This window comes from Melospiza melodia, chromosome 3, assembly GCF_035770615.1.
Source record: "Melospiza melodia melodia isolate bMelMel2 chromosome 3, bMelMel2.pri, whole genome shotgun sequence".
NCBI classification, from domain to species: Eukaryota; Metazoa; Chordata; class Aves; order Passeriformes; family Passerellidae; genus Melospiza; species Melospiza melodia.
Window position 1 is genome coordinate 111,875,512 of NC_086196.1, and position 21,609 is coordinate 111,897,120.

The 21,609-nt window shown below is 44.4% G+C and overlaps 1 protein-coding gene across 5 annotated transcripts in view; it reads right to left on the minus strand.

Moving 5' to 3' along the window:
* Window positions 1–20,674, minus strand: part of RIN2 (Ras and Rab interactor 2) — a 61,644-nt gene extending 40,970 nt beyond the window's left edge. Inside the window, exons 1-2 of one of the 5 annotated variants that reach the window (XM_063152665.1) lie at window positions 20,425–20,674; window positions 18,689–18,831 (exon numbers count right to left, since the gene is read on the minus strand). In XM_063152665.1, the coding sequence (XP_063008735.1) occupies window positions 18,689–18,778 (90 nt within the window). In that variant the 5' untranslated portion in view covers window positions 18,779–18,831; window positions 20,425–20,674. Of the gene's footprint in view, window positions 1–15,783; window positions 15,915–18,688; window positions 18,832–19,516; window positions 19,593–20,424 lie in introns of those variants that run through there. The other 4 variants (XM_063152666.1, XM_063152669.1, XM_063152668.1 and 1 more) reach the window with 4 other exon arrangements.
* Between the last annotated feature and the right edge of the window lie 935 nt (window positions 20,675–21,609).

Genomic DNA, 21,609 nt, shown 5'->3' on the forward strand with positions numbered 1-21,609 from the left:
ATTCTGGAAAGAAAATTTTCACCTGAGAGTGTTAAGGAGTTACATTAGATGGTTATGAGCAAGATCCTGCTGTTGTCTGTACATCTCCATTCTCAGTCATTAGTCACTCAATTTGCAAACAACAACTCCTTCACAACAAATCTCATGGGTTTTAATTTTTTATTTTTTTTCAATTTAACCACAAGGATGTCTGCATGCAATCCTATTACCAAAACAAAACCATGCTGGTATTTTTACATTCTCCACTCAAATGTACGGAGGAAGGAAAACACACACACAGTTTGTGTACTTCAAAGAGTGGTATGACTCCAGTCAGAAGAAAGCCTCAAACAAAATCACTGCTTATTTCACTTGTAAGAGGTTCTGGAGCTCTAAACTTCTATTACTGTCACTATTTATGCAACATTACTGCTATCTGTAGGACCTTAACTCAAAGCCTCAGCTGGGCTCTTCTCAGCTCCACACAGCCTCAATCCCCACCACTTTTCATGGTTATAAGTAATTTAAAACTAACTTAGGGTAACCTAAATAATATTTAATGTCTGAGTGGGTTTTAGTATTCCTGACTAAAATCAGCACAATGGGAAACACTGCTGGGCTTCTTTGTGTTTGTTGGGAAGGGTTCTTTTGGTGCAGATACTTCTTTTTCAATAACACAAGATATTAGGGCTTGCTGGTAAAATTGACAGCCAGGCTGGTTGCAACACCCCAAAACCTGGGGGCAGGCTCCTACCTTGGAGCTGAGAGTTATTTCCATATCATGCAGAAAAAACAGCAGAAAAGAAAAACTGCTGTCAGGAGGCTCCATTTCTCTCCATAGCTGTGCACATCTGATCTCACTCAGATCCAAGGCAGGCTGGGAAACCACTGCTTTGAAGCTGTCCTTGTTGAATTTGGACGGCATGAGGCTGTCAGAAACAAAAAATCTCCATCCTCTGACTGAGAAGCTGGGTGGAGCAAGTCAGCAAAGCTTGTCATCTCCTGCACCTACTGCAGAGAAGCCTCTTCTCCTCCTCCTGTGCTCCAGGCACCAAGACAGATTCACTCAGACAGATTCACCCAGACACTGCCCAGGTGCTGCCTGCCCAGAAACCCACCTGGAAATGTCACCAGGCTGCAGGGGCCAGCTCACTGTGTAATTCATTCCTTTTGCCTGGCCATCTGGAGGGAAAAGCCTCCTCTGTGTCCCAGGGCTTTGTCCCAGCTCTCCCAGACACTCCCTACCCACAGCACTGCCTTCCTGCAGCTCCTGTGTGTGACCAACAGGACAGGGCAGGGACAAGGCATGACCTGTCTGCTTGGAAAACCTCCCTCAAGTCCAATGCTACTGCATGATGCTCATGCAAACTGTATATTTCAAAAAACAGGTGCTTTTTATCTGTCTTCCATTCCCTTCTCCTGCTGGTTTTCACTCACACAGGAATGCCAGAGCACCTTCCACTTGCTTGTATGCAATCTGATTTCTGACTCTTCATCAAAACAGCTCCTGCTTTACTCCCTCTACTGCAATTTTATTTGGATTTTTTGGTATGCTCTTATACTTAACTATATTAGACCACTGTGACCGTGTTCACAGGGGTCTTAGGATGAGGGACAAGATGAGGATTTGACTTTATGTTTCAGAAGGCTTGATTTATTATTTTATGATATATATTACATTAAAACTATACTAAAAGAATAGAAGAAAAGATTTCATCAGAAGGCCAGCTAAGAATAGAAAAAGAAAGAATGATAACAAAGGTTTGTGGCTCGTGATTTGCCATTAATTAGAAACATCCAAGATGGGCCAATCAAAGATTTACCTGTTGCATTCCACAGCAGCAGATAATCAATGTTTACATTTTGCTCCTGAGGCCTCTCAGCTTCTCAGGAGGAAAAATCCGAAAAAAAGGATTTTTCATAAAAAGATGTCTGTGACAAGATCACCTCACTGGACTTTTCAGGATCCTTCCCTTTAATCCTCTCATTCCAATCCTGCTTTTGCAAAGCAAAACATCTCATTTTCTTTAGCCCAAAGACAAAACAGTCTGTCTCTGCCTCCCCCAAGCTCAGCCACAGCAATCTGTACAAACTCCCTGCCCACAATCCTCCCACAATCCCAACTCTTCTCTTTCCTAAGGAATCAAGGCTGTCAAACTGCACTAGCTTCCTGTTCCTTAGTTCCTAACTAGTATTTTTGATGTTTTGGCCAACCTAACAGGACAAAAAGATAGCAGGAAGAAACTCCATGTATGCCACCACTGAAGGAAGAGCTCTGCAGCTTTCCTTTTGCTGGCTGACTCACAGAATTATCACCTTTTTATTTTTCCTGCATTTTAAATGTGATTTACCCCACTAAAGAAACTCAGTCTGCCCTCTTTCATTCTCTGCCTGTAAAGGCTGTGCAATCACTGAGCACAGACTCACAGAAACTACCTCAGGCAAATGAAGAAATGGTTTTACTGTTCTGCAGCCAAGAAAACACAGGAGAAAATATCACTCCAGACCTGAAGTACAAGCTGGCAAAGGTCACTGATGTCAGAACTAATGCTGGCTGCTACCTGTCAGAGCATTCCCTTGGCCAGCATGGGATACAGCTGGAATAAAATCCCTACTGCCTCATAACAGTAAAGCATGGAAGACAGAGATAAGCTACTACAGATGTACTTGTAAAACCTACTAGCATCACATTACAATCAATTTTTACAGTAATTTATAAATACACAGTATTAAAATAACTAAAATAATTTGGTGAACCCATTTTCTGGTGGGTTAAAGTAGAAACCAGAAATGGGAAGGATAAATACATTTTACATAATAAAAAAAAGTAAAAACAAACCACCCTGCTCAAATGCAACTCTACACTTGACAATGTGCCAAGAGATATACACAGTACTTCAGATTTTCAGCAAATGTAATCATCTTCATGCAGTTCATTTCCCTGTTCTCCCAGTGCATTTGCCAGTCCCAGGGAGCAGGCTGTGTTCATCTCTAACCTACAAAGCCCTGGTTTGTCCAATTACTCTGACCTTATCTGAATCTTGGCAAAATTAAACTTTTCCTTTTGAAAGTATTTCCTCTGAGAAGCTGACTGCAAGCCTCCTTCCAGGAACACAGATACAACTGAGCACAGTATCACTTTGAAAATCTATCAAATAAGACCTTCAGTCTGCAAACTATCGCTGGTGCCAGGATCTGGCAGATCTCTCAACTCAAATGTTGCATTGTGTTAACACAGCTGTATCCACAAGCAAAATGTGAGGGGATTATGTAAAAAGAAATCCTAATTTCCATCATTCTTCCGGCTGCAGAAAGGGTTTACAGTCTTTTTTCTTTTTTTTTTTTTTTTTTAATTCAAGTAAAGCAAGGGCACATTACTTGTAGAAAACAAGTAAGACATACAGCAAAAATGGAAAGTCACTCTTTATACACAAAGAGTTTTACAAAATGTTTGTATTTTGCCATTTTATTTAAAGAGTTTTAAAATCTTGCAAATAACAAAAATTCCCTCACTCTCCTTTTCCTTCAAGCACTCTTTATACTGTTTTTTGTTACCTAAACATAATAATGTGTTTGTGTGAGCTGCTCCTCCAAGAAAGCCACCAGTATGAGGTCAGTGAGTACTTCAGTCAGTATTTCTGCCCTGGGTGTAAAGATGATTTTACAAAGACATTCCCTACATGTAGGCAGAAGGGCCATGAGCAACTCTTAGCAATCCTTTTCAGGAAACAATGCTGTCTTCATAAACTGCAAAGGAAACAGAAATTTGCAACTTTCCAAAGGCAGTGAGGGGCGTCACAGGTAAATTGTATCAGTGCTGCTCATCTGGCTTAGCATAACAATGATGCTAAATCACAGCCAGCTCTCCAAGGACACTCCACATCACCATGAAGTACCAGCCAGTGTTTAAGAAGCTGTCACCAGCACAGACTGATCTCCAGGGGCTGTGACAAGAAACCCACCTGGACAGACCGAATTCCAGGGGCTGTGATCCAGTCTATGCATCAGTCATGGCATAAAGTGGGAACATCACTGCCAGATTTATCCACTGGTCTTTCTACATCTGCTTTCAGCCTGTCATCACTCCTGCCTCAACCAATCTTTTGCCAGCAGGCTTATATTTTCCCCTTGGTTCCAGATCCTATGTGCTGGCAGCCTTTTATGAGACTAAAGGATAAAGAGGAGTTATTACTTTGAACTTGTTTTAGTACAGCACTCTCAGGAGAGGCTTTAAGTCCCATCAGATTTTGGGCAGACCCACTGTCTCACTCCCAGCTGTCTACCCACCTCTTTTATCTACAAAGCCATAAATTCAGAAATGAAAGCATCTGAAAATCCCATCTGAAGGGCACAAGATTCATCCTGGCTCTGCTCCCATCAACATGAGCAGACATGGCATCACTCTTTCCAGCAGAAGCACACAGTTATGCAAACACTGACTGCCTCAGAAAAGCCAATCCTCAAAAAAAGCCTCCTACAAGAGCTTTGTAGGAGCAGGGCATGTTGCAAAAGCACAGCACCCCACCAGGAGAGCTCTGTTTGCTGCTAGCGCTGTCCCTCTGCACCCCTTCCCAAGTTTCTTCTTCCTCTCCTCCACTAAACAACCTCTTCCTGCTTGCTCCCATGGCATAGTTTCCACATTACTGAAAGGGAATAAAACCCCAAGTCATTTCCTCTGGCACAGCATTCAGTCATGGAGGATACTACCAAGCCTCTCATAAGAGAATGATTGTTTGTTGATACATTCATGTCTTGTTTTGCCTCTGGAAATGTCAGGGAAATAAATATAGGAAGAGATTGACTTTGATTTGGATAACCTTTCAGAAGGTTTTTATTCTTCCCAAATTCCCTGGCCTACATACCTCACAAAAACTAATGTTTCTTGCAGTATTTCTGTAATATCCACTTACTATTCCTGCCAAAACCACTGAATAATAAAAAGAATAACATTCACAAGTGTTTTCAAACATCTTTAAAAAGTTTAACGTAGAGCTGCACTTCCTGGGAGAAGCAAGAAAAAGTAATTGCTTGAATTGTTCCACAGTCTAGAGGAACTCCAGAATTCCTAGTGACACTTTAATGCAAAGGGACACGGGGTTCAGCACCTACATCTAGATGGACATGTCGCTTTGAAGTCACTCCCCCTTGTCCCACCTTAAAACATTTCTTCCTTGTGGCAGAGTCTCATGTACATCAAAGCTTGTGCTCATTTTGCTCAACGCTTCCAGAAAAGCTTCAGCTGATTTCCAGTAAGAGCAATTCTCTATTCAGGGCTAGGGGAACACAAATTCTTTTGATAAACTCTTCTTCACATAATTCATTGAAAAGGATTGCATTTGTTCACCCAAAGCAATGCACAAATGGGAAACAATGGCAGACAGATCTAGAAGTTGTTTGACCTAAAAAGTAAATATGAGACATGGACTGCAAGACAGAAAAGTGATCTTAAAGGAACTGCAAAACCTGTGATTTTTAAAGCCCTAAATATCTTTTAGGCTCTTTATTACTAAAAAAAATGTGAAGTAGTTTGTATACCACAAACAATGACAAATATATCTTCTTTTAATTCTAATGCAATAGCATTTTCTAGTTGTGTTTGTTGCATCACCAATATGCTTAACAGGTATCTCTTTGTAAGAAAATAACTCCTTATAATAGCAAGCAATGGTTTCATTATTCCCTATGAAATGTTTTGCAAAGTAAACTGCTGCTCAGGAGGCAGCCAATGCCAAAGAAACTACATCCTGCATTTCATAGAATCAACAGAAATATTTCCATGGATGGCCATAATTACTGGAATGAGTTAGCACAGTGCATTACATGGTGTGCAAGAAGAATCTGTAAGATCAGGAGCCCCTTAGGCTGTAATTCCAAGCTCCATTTAAAAGCTTGTGCTGTGCACCTCAGTTCAGCACAGGGCAATGATTAACCAGGGAACCAACACCCCTCTCTTTATTCTGGTGTTGACCTTATGCTCATCTTTGTGTGACACATTCAAAACCACTAATCTAATGGTTTAGCTATTAACTAAGGAATCAGATCATCAGAAATGCACCACACTTGGCACCTTGTTTTTTGGATAGCTCCCAGTGACAGAAACTGCTCATTTCCAGTACACAGGCTGCTCTTCCTCTGAGCTGAGTACACTAAGTTAAATACAGACTGCTTTATTTCAGCTGAGTCCATGGTAAAGGCTCATTTTTGAAATCCTTAATCAAAACTGTTAAGATGTAATCATCTGGGACACTCCTCAGTTTAGCCCTTAGCATAAGTTAGGAATAATTTCACCCTTTCTTCTTTATTCACACTTTCAGCACATTACATGAAATAGTAAATTTTGTGGACCACAGAAACTCAGGTTTTATACCAAACACTAAGTTCACAAGCACCAAGGAGACAAACCTAAACAGTGTAGCATTGTATTTAAAACAGAAAGATGTTTTGGGATTCCAGGAAGCATATGTGCCCTCTCTGGTCTATGCACAGACCAGAAGTACCAGAGTTTATGCACTCTTGTGATTTAAGAAACGTTCCTCACATTTGGTGAGAACTTTGATGTGTAATTAGTTTTTGTTCCCCATGAAAACTGAGAACAGCACTGCCCTACGTCAGAGGGTTTTCTCATTGAGTGAACCACGCAGAAGTGACAATTCCAGACACTGGAAACAGGGGTGACTTACAGGAACCCCTCAGTGCCACCAGGACACGTGCACAGGAAAGAAAGGTGGGACCAGAGGAGTGGGACAAGGTCTCATCCCCTGATCAGCCTGCAGGGAGGGCTGGACCAGCTGAATTCTGCAAGCCCCTTCTGACCTCTGGTTTTTGCAAAGACGTCACAGAGTGGGAAGGGGAAGGAATGGGGAAGTGTGTGCTGGGGAGGGTGGGTATTATTTTTGGTGGGGTTTTGGTTTGTTTTGTTTGCTTCTTTTGCAATACCAAAATATCAGAGGAAAAGCATAAATTATTCTTACTCCGTTTCACACGGGGGGGAGACTTCCACTGCTCCAAAATCCATTTTTACATTTCATCACAAGGGAATTGCTAAATTTGCATAACCCAAAAGGAAGCTTTAAGTCAAAAAGCATAATATCAGCTTAATTAATTAATAACTCAGACTTTTAACTTTGTATTTATTAGCAAATGACACAGCCCCAAGCACAAAAAACTGTGGGAAAAAACCAACTGAACTTGGAGCAAACAAATTAATGTACTGTTGGAACTACATATCAATAGGAAGGATAAAAATTTGGATGTATGTTTTTTTACATGGACAATCTAAACAAACCACAACTATTATTTATCTACCACTGGGAAAATGTTTAAAAATACCCTGGGCAGCTCACCTAGTAAGAGATATGCAAATATTTATCCAAGTTTAAACAAATGAGGAAAAATTGCAGTGATGGATCCTGATTTTTTCCTTCCTAAAGGAAGTATACTAAGTGTTGTAGGTCAGCTGGTGTGAAGGCAGTGAAATTCTTGCAAGGATCCATTTTCAAGCTGCCTGTTTAGGAATGCAAAGCATCCCACATCCTGAACAACACCAAGCGACTAACCTGAGGGCACTCCAGCTGCAGGGGTGGATTTGCTTTCTGTTCAATAACAATTTTGTTTGCTTGTCGTTAGTTATATTTGCACTAGTGCTTTCCGACCAAGAGGTTAATGCAATCCAGCAGACTGCATGAGGAAGATCACATGTGAGTTTTTGTGGTTGCACTGTTTATTTTAAACAGCTGGACATCAGACATGATGGACAGTTTGCTTCTTTTTTCACTAAGCACTCACTACTAATTTTTGAAGAATGCTGCAGATTTAAGAAGCACTTTTTGTAGCACACTTTTAATGTGGTTCCACACCCTCGAGGGGGCACAAACACAGCAAACCATGAGCCTGAGTACCAAGGAGAAGATTTACTTCTCAATGAACAAAAGAAAATATTTTCACTAGAAAAACTTCAAAAGAACAGTGCTTATGTCTTGACTTGTTTGTTTTGGTTTATGCACGGAAGAGACTCCAAGAAAATCTTGCATTAGTTAAACCAAGGTCATCTGCTCTCCCCACAAGGATGGTCCATGTAACAACACTTCTGCCTACAGCAGAGTCTGCACTGTCCTAACCTAGCTCAGATCCACTGACAATGAGCAGATAAACTGCTCACTGTAGAAAATTTGCATGGATACAGGCTTGGGAACTGGGTTAGCCCCACTGGTGACTTGACACCTTCTGCAGCACCACAGCCCAGCACTGCTAACCTGTGCTACACAGAGGGAAAGCCACCACCAGGCTCAGAATGTGTCATTTGTTCCTATAAGAGACTGGAAAAAGCAGACTGAGCCACGAATGTGTGCCAGCTCACTGCTGCACGGGTGTGCCAACACAGCAAGCAGGATACACCCAAAGCACACGTTGTCACTCTCCTGTCAGCTGTGCATACACACACCAGAGGAGATGGAATGCCTGCACAAAATGCCTGCACTTATTTTGTGTTACTAGGAGGTTAAAAACCAAAACAAACCCACAAATCAAATCCTGGAGAGAAAAATTCTATTTGCACAGTCTATTTCTTGCCTGTTAGAGGATCTAGTTGGGTCAGGGGAGGGGTATGAATAGGGAAATATACCAGTTCTTCAGAACCAAGTCTGCAGATATGTCAGGTAGAAGCAATACCATGCATTGTGCTATCTGGAAAAATCAGGAGGTCATTTGAAATTCTCAAAATCATTTCAGACACTTCTATATTCATCATAACAACCAGGTCTATAAGACTGGTTATAAAGAGTGATTGATCTATAAAATACATGCACAACTTTGACCAACTATGCTCTGAAATACTAAGTTTTCTTTTTTTTTTCATACAACTATTGAACTTCTGTTTATTTGCAGGACTGGAGAGGTGGAGGGACTCACCTTGGAGATGTTTTCTTTTTGAGGGACAAGGGAGTTCCAAATATTCAAATATTTTTAGAATTTAGAACTACATTTCCAAATGTATGTTCACCAAAGAAAAAAGTCAATCATAACATACGACTCTGATAAACAGTCTTAAATGTTTCTCCTTCCATCCTATTTCTTTATGGAAAAAAAAATCTTAAATAGCAAAAACAAGGTTATGACACACAGCAATGAAACCCAGGAAATTCGAAACTGATGGCTGTTGAAATATCTGTCTCAAGTTAATTCCACTCCTCTTCCTGTTTTCTTTGCGTGCACCATGGGATGGCAATGTCAGCCTGAACCAAACTTCCTGGCTCGGCTCCCAACCTGTGTAACTCCCAAGTCACGTAGGCACAGGTCACCCTTCCTGTCCTCGTGGGGCTCCTCTTGATCCTCCTCCCAAGGACCATTGTTCCCTCAGACTTCTCCCTGCAACTCTTCCCCCTGATAACCCCATCACCTTCTGTCAACAGCTGACTTGTAAATTCATCAGCAGTGCAAAGGTTACTGCTGCTTTCCCAACCCTCTTCCCCTTTCCCATCTCCAGCAGCATCCTCTTATTCTGCTGGTCCTGAGCAGCCCCAGACTCTCCTGCCACAGCCCCTACACCCAGCTTGCCTTCACTCTTCAGCTGAACCCCTGGGGATGAAGCCTCATGGCTCTGCCAGCTTCCTTCCCTGAACCTGTAAGGTCTCCATCCACCAATCCAATCCTCCTGCTTCTCAGTTTTCACTGTTTTCTACTTCCTACTAAAGATCATCTCCTTTTCTACCTGTTTCTTCCAAGCCACTTGCATAAGGATGCCAGACAGGCAGGATTTCATATTGATAGAATCACAGAACAGTCTAGGTTGGGAGGGGTCCTAAAGGACATCTAGAGTTCCACCCCCAAGCCATGGGCAGGGACACCTCCCACTATAAGGTGGACACCATGCAAGTTCCACAACACCTGCATTTGTGCAGGTCTGAGGAGCCTTCTCATCCCTTCCCCTTCTTCCATCACTTTTGTTTTTAAAAGGTGGACCAAGATCATCATACCCTAGTAATTCCCCATCTGCTTCTTTCCTCCAGTCCCTTGAAAGGCCAGGACACATACAGCCCACAGACAGAGAGGGAGGAATTGATGCCACAGCACCAGCTGGCTCTAACAGCGAGAAGAGCAGCCTAAAGCCTCCCCCAGGCTGTCCCCTTCCAGACTAGCAGGAATTAAAGTCCTCCCTAGGTTTTGGGATGAGCACTTTTCCCTCCTCTTTTTGATTCCCCTTCTTTTTGAATGGTGGATATCATCAAAACCAAACTTTCCTTCCTCAGCAGCATCAGCAGTCACATCAAGACCCAATTGATTAGAAATAAAAAGTTTCTCCTTCCCCACTGGATTAATGAGTTCATAGAAACTCTTAGCAGGGGAACTCCTGAAGAAAGAAGCGTGGGTGTTTAGCTCTTCTCTCTTAGTTTGCTTGTGTAAACAATTTGTTTTTTCTCTCCTGGGACACTGTGTTTTGAAATAGGCTTTTTAGAAGGCAATAAACCTCATTTGCTGAAATGATGAAACTGGGTCCAAGTACTGCCAAAAGCAGAGCATTCCAAACACATTGGTGATTCCCATATTCACTGTACAGGGGGGTTATGTTATGCACATAGATCAGACAGCCTGTTGGTGTCACTTTTTTCATTTCAGATCTGAACCAAATGCAATCAAACCCAGAAAGTAAGGCAGCAGTCAGGTGACAGGCTGCTTCCTAGGGTTTAATTCTTGCTGACACACTGGTACCAAAAGATTCCCATGACTGCCAGCAACAAACATTGGCAACCAGCTCAGGCTAAGTGTAGTGAGATACACATTTAATGAGCCCTTTTAAAAATGAAGAATTAAATTGTTTAACAGCTAGTAAATTCCATCACTCTCCTTCTGCAGATAATAAAGAGGAAGCTGCCAATAGGTGAAAATACTTCTTGGGTTACATAGCACAGTTTCAAGACTTAACACGCCATTTCTTTATTGCTTCTACATCTGGTGCCAGTTATTTTTATGGAGCTTCTTTGTATAAATTCAACAACTTCCAGGTCTATCAACCACTCTAAAAATAAACACCAACAAGTCCATTTCTGTCCTCTATACCTCAGCTATGACATATTCCCTGCACAAACGCGAACCCATGTCCCTGGGGAGTCACAAATCTCTTGAGTCACTTGACCTGCTGTGACTGAGCTAGGGGAACTCAACGCAGCCCTAAAATTAATCTTTTTATTCCCAGTCAGTCTGCCTTTGTTCCAAAACCACAGCACCAAAGGGCAAATCAAGGAGAAAACAAGTTTGTGGACCATGACCTCAAGTGGCCAGGACTGCTGCCCTGCATCTCTTCCTGCTTGCAAAGTTCTGTTCCTGCCTACAGGAGAAGGTGAACACGAACAATGCCCAGCAAGGAGCTGGCAGCAGCTTCCCCCTCTGCTCTGTCCATCCTGCCAATGATGCCTCAGCCTAAGCTTCCCACCACTGTTTCTGTGCACAGCAAACACTGGCTGCCCCGTGCTAGCAGCACTGCAGAATTCTGCAGCAGGAGCTACTTGTTTGAAACTTGCATGTTCAATCAACTTCTGGCAGTTTCTGCTTGACAATCTCTTGATCAGAAATAGATTCCAAGCCTAGCAGCACCTTCAAACAACTGTCCTGTCTCTTGGCACCTTGCCACACAAAAGCATCTCTCTCCAATGTCCTAAAGCACACAGTGAATCCCACAGAAACATTGCACAAACACATTTCACACCTACACACAAATTACACTATCACACTGAGGCCTGGAAAAGTAACAGTTCCATTTACCATTCTCCAACCACCAAGGCTGTAATGTAAGAAACTGTCCCTAAGAAATTATCATTTTGCCAACTGCCCCAGACATTTACAGGCAGCCCTGGAAGATCTGACCTTTAAGTGATGACCATCCTATGTGCAGTTTGGAGTTAGCCTACACTTACACACCACAAGCTCAGAGACTCAATGGGGCAGGTGCTTTGCTGAAATGGATCTGTAAGAGGAAGACCTAAGCCTTGCTGTGGTGAATGACTATTTAAAAGGCAGGGAAAACACTGGAAATTGGTTTAAATGGCCAAGCAAACAACCATGTTGCCTTCAGTTAAAAGCTGGCCAGCTTGAGACAAAAGCCTTTCCACTGACAACCAGGTGTCTGTGCTGGCCACCAGACAGTGGATGAATAGAAGGGAAAGATTCCATAAAATGCTGGAAGAGTCACCCTGCAGGAGTCATACACAATCAACTTTGCCAAAACTTTAGATGAGCTACTCTTCTTCAGAGTTTGTAACCTCAGACTAAAAAAGTGTGTACTATGTCAGAGACCATGATGTCAGAGATAAAAATGTCAGAGACCATGTATCCAACTTGTGAGTGACAAATTCTGATGTTTTATCTTTGTCTAGACCTCTCCCTAGTTTTCAGAGTTAAACATAGTCTGTTGGCCTGAATTAGTGCTACTTTAAGAAAATGCATCAACCAGGAAAAGCATGAACAGAGAAAAATGGATGGACCATCATAGCTAAAATTAGATATATAGTGTGTAAACACTTTGCTGGCAAATGAGCTGAAAGCTTACTGGCAAATGAGCTGAACCTACAATCTACCCTCCTTAAATTTCTTTTCCTTCTAATGCACCAAGTTTCAGCAAAATGTTCCAAAGGAAGGTTTCCACTAGCAAAATAAAGGCTGTCTTGCCATTCTGCAGGGCCCAAGGACATGCCCTGATTTGATACAGGGCAAGTGCCTGTGAGTATCATTGCAATCTGATCCCATGCAGCAAAGGAAATATCCCCATGGACAGAACTGTGCAAGGACACAACACCAACCTGAATGTGAGAACTGGAAGGCCCAGAAACAAAAACCCCAAGAGTCTTCTCGTCATGACTGGTGCATTGCCTCCTAGCAGCAGTTTTAACCAAACTGATGAACACAGGCCTTTGTGAAGGAAAAGGTGGAATGAAACAACCTTGATATTGAGACTACTTTCTTCAATTCACTGCTTCCAAGTTATGGTCTCAATCCAGCAATCCTCAGTTAAACACACTACCCAGCTAACCCCAAGACTTTCTGAGTTTACATTCTGTACTCCCGTGATGCAGGAGGAACATTATTGAGATTATATGAGCTAACATTCTTCTAGTCACATCAGAATATTGACAGTAACTACTGAAAAACAACTCTGTGTGTTCTTAGAACATAAAACAATGAAAAGCAACACACAGAGCATCAGTGGAACTGCCACACTATTAGGCACTCCTTGCCCTGAGTAAACCTTAATGAAAAGGTTGAATTTAGCTCTCAGGGTGCCACACTAAAAAGGCGTAAAAAAGCAGCTGCCTCCTCTGGCTCACTGTGGAGTGGTGGAAGCCATGGCTCTCTGAGACATGGCACACAGAAGGCCACCAGCAGCCCAGGAAGGTGCCCAGTGTGTCTGCCCAGAGAGTACACCACTCCAGCAAGGATCAAATCCCACAGGATCCAGCTAAAACATTTCTCTGGCTTCCAGAGCTGTTGTAAACCACATGGAAACACACCACAGCCTTCATAGTGTATCACCATAAGTGATAGCTAACATATGCCCAAGCATTCATGAAATACCTAAGGATGAAAAAATATTTCCCATATAAACATCAAAAAATGAACCTGCACTATAACAAACCAAATATTTACCTTGGCAGATCATTATTATATTCTAGGGAAAAAATTGCAATAAAGGTGAACATTTAAAGAGACATACTGCAAAACAGATGCTGAAAATATCTGTGCAGGGCTTCCTGCCAAAGTGGAGGAGCTATGCATCCATCAGTGTAAGAAACATGAACCAAGAATTTTTATGGAACCACTAAACAGAAACTTTGAACTATCCAAAGGAAAGACAGCTGCTGGCTTGATGGTGAACTCATTTTTCCCTCTGCTAAAAATTCCAAGCACTACAGTTTGTAGAGGATATACCACATAAATGAAAAGCACCAACACAAGTTAGAACTGAGCCTTTCTACCTAACTCCTCAAATATAATTTCTTAAAGTTCCAGTTACTTAAAAGCAGCTTACAAAGACTTCACCAGAAATTCCCAGCTTTAACACACATTCAGAGAAACACTTCAGGATGAGTTTTACTGCACCTACTATTTGTCAATCAAGTTCAAGTCCCCAGCAGATTTGCTACTTCCACCTCCCAAAACTGAATTCTCATGAACTTCCAAAACAACCATCATTTTAACAGCTGTATCTACATAAATCTAGTAAAACCAAAGCAAAAAATTAGGGATATGCTGTGGCACAGGTTAAATAACCTAGAGCACCCTAAAGGTTCCTAGTCATGCATCCAGACAGTTGTGGCCCTTAGCAAACACACCACAAAAACCTTACTTCCTTCTCCTAAGCTATTCAGTGTGTCCAAAGTCTGATTTTTATTCTTGCATTAACTACCAAGAATGCTGTGAGTAAATCATTCTTTTTTTAAATCTCCAGCTGTAGCTAAAATAGCTTATTACAACATTTACTGGGGGCTGACATTTCATAGCTGCCAATATCTAACTGCTTTTTGAAAAAAAATTACAGTCTCAGCAAGTTATGCAGCATAAAGCCTGCCAAGGCCCCAGCTGGCACGAGGATGCATGTTTATCTTTCTGAAGGTTATGGTTTTGGTTTGTGGCTGCATTTAAAAAAAAAAAATCAGTTAAAAAACTTAACTTCTTTCCAAAAGACAGTGAGCAGATTCCCACATAAGCCAGATCCAAAACTGGCAGCAGGCATCCCCAGGCCTTTTTAAATTCCTGAGTTAAAATTAAAACAAGGCTCACAAAGCTGGAGTACACAACAGCACCTTGCCACATTCACTCTCAAATGCATCTAAAGACTCAAATGCCATGATTTTTGGTATGTGCTCAAAAATCATCATCCTTTAGGAGAAAATACTAAACAAAAGATTTAGATTTAGAGGAAGACAAGGCTACACATCCACAGTCAAGTTAAGAAGGGAATGTCAGCATACGCAACACACACCAAGCATGAAAGCAAAACCAGTAAGGTTCTGGGTTATTTTCATGTTGCAAACATGAATGTTTCAACAAAGTCAGCACTGAGGAGCTCTGGAGTTAATTCCTGGAAAGCACAGATTTCTATTTAGCAAATACAAAATAGAAGCCAAAACCATCATTTTTGATTAAAAAAAAAAAGGGCAAAAGAATCATTTAAAAGTCAAAAAAGTATCTGGCTATTGTGGTCTCTTTCTTTTCCTGTGCAAACCACTTGTGAGACCTTGTTTAGAGCACTGTATTTAGTTCTGGGCATCTGGCCAGATGACATTCACATTCTGGAGCTGGTGGAGTGAGGAAAAAGAATAATTTTGGGGGAGTTTTTTTGAGAAAAGTCCCTCAGAAAAGAGTTGTGTGTGCATCTAAGTATGTATACCTGAGCTTGGGGAAGTGACTTAACATCTCTCACCAGAGTCAGTCTGCAGTGCTCTGCCAGTTGTAAAGGAGCAACAGCAATTTGCAGCAAAAGATTTGCTCTTTTGTTTCTGAATACCATACAAAACGATCCAGTGCTTTCAGACTCTTCAAGACTCAACACCTGCTTATGTGCAAAGCAGGGCTTTTACTCTTCAAAGACAAGTTATAGATAAGACATCTTCCAAGAATATTCATTTACAAGGCTGTATTGAAAACCCTGTTCCAAGATCAGGAGGAAAAATGTCATTTTCTCACCCTACCCTCACATTATACACAGTGTTCACAGACCAGAACCCTCCCTGGTGCAGCATCATTACCTGTACTCTCACACAACACCCAACACAAATGGCTGCACTGATTCCAAACAGTATAATGACAATTACATACCACAAAATACTGTTATTCCTGCCAGAGGACTGGTAGGACTCCAGGAACTTCCTTTTGTTATTTTCACTCTATCATGGTGAGATCTTCACACTCCTCTCCCATATTTATGCTGATGGCAGAATCCTCACCAGCTCCAAAGGAAACAGTACAGCATTAACACACAACAATTTTCAACTGAGCTAATTGTTTAGATCAAAACTTCCAAAAAACCAGAATGAACCTAATGACAGAACAAGACTGCAGCTCCACAATTTCTGTTCTGTTATGTGTAGCTTCTCTCTGCTCATCTCAAGGCAGAAACATGGCTTTAGACATCCAGCAAATTTTTCAATTTTACTTTAAAAAGTAAACGATGTGTTCTATGTATGGAGTCTTATAAAATCTACATAAGGCAAGTAAAAGTTACATGGATAAAGCCAAGCTCTTGGGGTTCATTCAGCATTCACAACAGCACAAATTCAGAAGCAACCCCCCTGAAGTCAATAAAGGATAAAACACACAGTCAGCAGAGGAGAACCCTCCTTTAACTAAAGAATGATCCTCATAAAGAATGGACTTCACAAGCCTGAGAGAACCTGGGAATGCTATGCTACACTATCATGCTTTTTGTTTTGCCTGAAAACTTTAGGCAGCTGAAAGAGGCAGCTACCAACACTTCCATGCAGAGACTCTTGGGCACAGAGCACAGAGTGCACTTTACCCACACTTCTCCCAGCAGCACAACACGCAAATGACAAAAGGACCTGCGCTGCTGCACCCCACAAACCTCTGCCTCTGTCTCACCAGTCACATCATCAGGGGATGCTTTTTGGGGCAGAATGCCCAGTGTGGAGGCAGCCATGGACAGCTGTGGTGTGCCTACAGGTCCTTCACCACCTTCCATTTCTGCAGCAGCCTTCTAGAACAAGGAGGCAGAAAATCTTCTGTATGTCTTTGCCTTGGTATACCTACAAAAAGGTCCCTGAAGCCAAATTAACACAGGCTGGGTTACAGCACCTGCCAGGTAAGGATCACACAGGGCTCAGACCAAAAGCAGGATCAGACCATGCACACACTTCAGACTCCACAGCCAAGAATGCAGAGCAGCAGCAGCAGCTGCCCTTCCACAAACAAACCATGTCATGGCTCACAGCAGCTGGGACAAAGAAAATTCCATGTCCCTGACAGCTCTTCCTCCTTGTCCTGCTCCACCTGCAAGTGCTCAGGACTCCTGAAAACTTATGGTAAGGTGAACCAGAGCACCTCAGCACTGGCTGGCTGCAGGTGGTAGAGTATCAGTACCAGTAATGTCCACTGTAGTCCTTCTCTGCATCACAAGCACCATAAATGGCAAGAAGCATCCGTGATCTCCTTTGAAGCTGCTCCATGAGAAGACACAGGATAACTGCATTGCATTAAGTGCACTGATGTAGCATTTAATGTGTCAGGAGGAATTTATTTACAGTGTTCTGAAGTATTAAAAAACTAGAGCCTCATATCCATCCAATTCATACTAAAACAGCTCTGTGTTTGGCTACACAGGGATTCAGTGTAACACAGGGTACTGAATATTCAGCCACACTTCCAACCCCTCTCCTGACAGGCATTACTGACTGGATGGCGACTCAAACAAAAAAAAGGTAACTGGCATGCTTGACCCTTCCTAGCATTGTCTCCACAGCAACTCCTCACTGAGGAATGTTAGAGGGTTTTTTTGATACACATCTTGAGAAATCTCCAGTTGCACATTAGAGGTAGGTAAAGCCTCTTACTCCCTTACTCTTAAACCTCTTACTCTTGAGATCTGTATGGTATGCCAAATATTTATTACAGCCACAGGCAGGAGCTACACAACCACAGAGCCTGCAATACATTTGACCACAGAACAGTTTCCTGGGAGCTGCTCCACCGATGTTTGAAGTCACCATGTCTGCAAGGTAAGAGCACGATTTTGCTGTTTATCTCCTTTCTCCTCCTGATACAGTCTCTTAGTGATCCTAGAAACAATCTGTGGCTGTGATTTAGTGAGATGTTAAGACCTGAGTCCATATCTACTTGATACAGTACTCCATCAATCCCCTACTGATGGGAGATGAATTACCCCACGTTATTCTCATAAATAACAGCAGCTCTTTAACTGCTATAGTAACAGTGCTGTTCTTTTCTTTTCAAGGCAACAGGTTCCCTTCTGAAAAAAATTCAGTCACCCTACTGATCATTCAGTCTCTCAGTAGCCAGTGCTTGAACTAACTTTAAAAACACCTCAAAAATGCCCCAATGGTTAAGTAGAAGAGCCAATCCTCTTCTACAGCAAGAGCAACAGGAGCCACCCCTCCTGGTCCTGTCCAGCTGCCCACTCACCAAATGCCTCAGCAAGGCTGGGAGGAGGAGGGGACACTGGAGCAGAGCTTCACACAGACAGACACCAGAACTACCTTCCTAGAGGTGCAGTGAGAGACACTGGGAGTGACAGAGTGATCCACCACAGCTCACTCACAAGAACCCCCCCAAGCCACTGCATCCAGCTGTGCCAGCAGCAAGGGCAGCCAACAGACCCCTGGCCAGCACAGCCTCATTCCACTTCCTCTTGCTGATCCAATTAGTCAAGCCCCAAGGAATAAACTGGTATTTTTGGAGCTAAACAGATCTGAAGCTAATGAACCTTAATATAGATCTAGCCCGAGGAAAGCCAAGGGCTTGGTTGCATGGCTATACTGGCATACTTTTACCACAACAAAACACAGAATTACTCATGGAACCGGTGCAGACACGGCTGAATTGAACACAGAGCTGCTGTGGAGCAGCAGAGTCATGGCTGTGGAACCCTTGCCTCTCCAAGCACTGCCCCATGAGCCCTCCAGCCCTCACCCAGCAAGCACACACCTCTTCAGGTACCACAACTCCACTCACCCAACCAGTTCCTCACCTGTAACCCCAAGCTATCCTCTGAGAAAGGGAGAGAGAAAGGGCTCCGGCCAGCACTGTCCTGCTCATCCCCGGGGGCATCTGCCGTCATGGAAATACCTGGTGGAAATTCTGCTCTGCTCGCTCCTCATCAACTCAGCTGGGCTGGCAAAGGCACATAAAGACCTTCCTTATTTAATAGGAATCATTCATTAAATACCACGAAGAGTTACACTTCGGGAAATCAGCAAATAAAACAAATGAGAAGAGAGCAGCCTGAAAAGATGGGGAGAAGAGCTCACAGAGGATAACACACCGTCTGCTTTTCTGCATCTACCAAACCACACCTGCGCGATCTAAAACAAACTTTTGACGCAATATTTACAAGGAAACACTTCAGAAGAGGACGCAGCCAGACACACGCCGCATTCCTGCGTTTCAGGAGCGCACGTTTCAGATGCCCGCACTGAGGACTCCTCGTGGAGCAGGGGCCGGACTCCTGCCCACGGCGGGCGCTGCCAGGGCCGGGACCGCACCGCGGGATCGCATCGCGGGACCGCACCGCACCGAGCCCGGGACACCCGCGGGGACAGGGAGGCGGCGGGACGGACACAAGCAAGGTGCCCAGCCCCGGGACCGGCCCGACCCGGCCACCCTTGGCTAGGAAAGGGGCAGAGCCTGGTGAGAGCAAGGCGAGGACAACGCTGCCCCGCGGCACCCGCGGCTGCCGGCGCTCGGCTGGGCCCGGCCCTCCCGCTTTCGCGGCGCTTTCGCGGGGGCGGTTTCGATCGGGCTCCGCCAACAGCACGGACGGCCGCGACCCCCGCACGTCCCGGCGCCCTTTCCTTACCTCGGTTCGCCTCACCTCGCCTCCCGCGCGTCGGCGGCAGCGCCGGCCAGCGCAGTCGGAGCCGCCCCGGCCGGCCGGGCCGGGCGGAGGCGCGGGGATGGGCCGGCTCTGCGCCGCCGCTCCGCCGCCCCGGGCCCGGCTCCTGCGCATGCGCCGCTCCCGCAACGCGCTCCGCCCCGCCGGGCCGGGCAGAGCCCCCTCAGCGTACCGGGGACAGCCCGGGCACGGAGCCGGGCCGGGCAGAGCCCCTCAGGGCACCGGGGACAGCCCGGGCACGGAGCCGGGCCGGGCAGAGCCCCCTCAGGGTACCGGGGACAGCCCGGGCACGGAGCCGGGCAGGGCAGAGCCCCTCAGGGCACCGGGGACAGCCCGGGCACGGAGCCGGGCAGGGCAGAGCCCCTCAGGGCACCGGGAACAGTCCAGGCACAAAGCCGGGCAGGGCAGAGCCCCCTCAGGGCACCTGGGATGCTCCAGGCACAGCCCCTCAGGGCACCGGGGACAGCCTGGGCACGGAGCTCGTGGGGCAGGATGGCCTCAGATGTCTCCAAGTCACCAGGACCCGTGCGATGGGCGCAGTTCTCTGATTTGGACCGAAGAAACTGGTTAAGATTATTCGCAGCTTCGATGCTATTAGGCTGTGTATTTTCCACAGCTCGTTCCAGGCTGCCTTTCAGTGCAAGTTATCTCAATAACAAAACAATGAGAGCAACATTTCCCTTCCATTCTGGCAGCTGCCAGCAGTGCCCATTAAGAATGCAGTGACCACAGTGAGGAGCAGCTGCCGTGTTAAGCCTGGTTACAAACATGTTCATACACAATCATAGACACACCACAGTGGCAAAATCTGCTTAAAGGGGGCATAAACAATTCCAAAATCGAGACCATTAAAATGAAAGGTAGATGCTTACCTAGTTTTGAGGAGGCAGGACAAAGGAATGCTGTCTCATGTCCAAGAGGGTGATTTTTATATTAATCCATGACTTCCATGAAAGCTCCCATTTATCTTCAGGCTGTGGTTGGCCCCGCTGAGCAGCTCCTGTTGCTGCAGCCTCCATGCAATTTACAGCTGAGTTTTGAGAGAGACGTGAACTCTGGCATGAGCTGGAGCAGTTGGGGCAGCAGGGGTGACTTCTGCAAGGTCACTGGCAATGGCTCCACCTGCATGAACACCACACAGAACTGGGACATTAAAATGCACTTATTACTAACTATATTGTGACTGGCTTTTCAGTTCAATAGGGAGCTGCTGGTGTTTATTCAGGAGCCTAGAACACTGAAGTCCAGCTTTGTAGTATCTGGTTTGGTAGAGCCATCAGAGCCCTTGGCTACACTTTTACAGAGAGAAGGGGAGACACTGCTGCTCCCCTCTCCCCACCAACCATTTGAGGTGAACTGCCAGCCACAGAGGAAAACGAGAGCAGAAAATGCAGTAAACAAGAAGCAGGTTAGGACATAGCCAGCCTCGCCAAACTGGAGCAGAACTGAGCTCTAAGGCCTGGAAAAAAATTCACTGGAAAAGCCTCTGCCTTTGATGAATCTGAGATTTAGTGTGAAGTTTCATGGCTTGTGTTTCTTATTTATCTCTGAGACCCTTCCCCTCAATCCAGTTGTGAGATGGGCTTGGCATGGTTTCCTGTGCATACAGAAAGCCTGCAGGACAGCAGGGTTTGTTTTTTTGTTGTTTTTTTTTTTTTTTTTTTTTTTTCCAAGCCCTGAACAGCTGGGCTGTATTTCCCATCATACAGGAGTGGGTCAGAGACCAATTTGTAGGTAGAAGGATTTAAGGTGGGATGGCCCTGAGCACCTGACTAGCCCGGACAAGACTGGCATCCAGCCTTCCCCAAGCTGCTGCTCTGCTGTGTCATAAACCATGGAGAGGTGAGGGAAGCTTTCCTATGGAATTTGGGGTTGACTGGGACAGGGCAGTATGTACTTCAGCTGTAAAAATCATGTCCCAAATTCAAAGGAAAAGTGTGTTACCAGGATGGATCTCCAGTGTCCTGAGAAGATGCCACAGGGACGGAACACAGACTTGCTTATCTATTGTCACACAGTGGCAGCTGCAACAAGGAGCAGAAACTGTTAATTCCTTT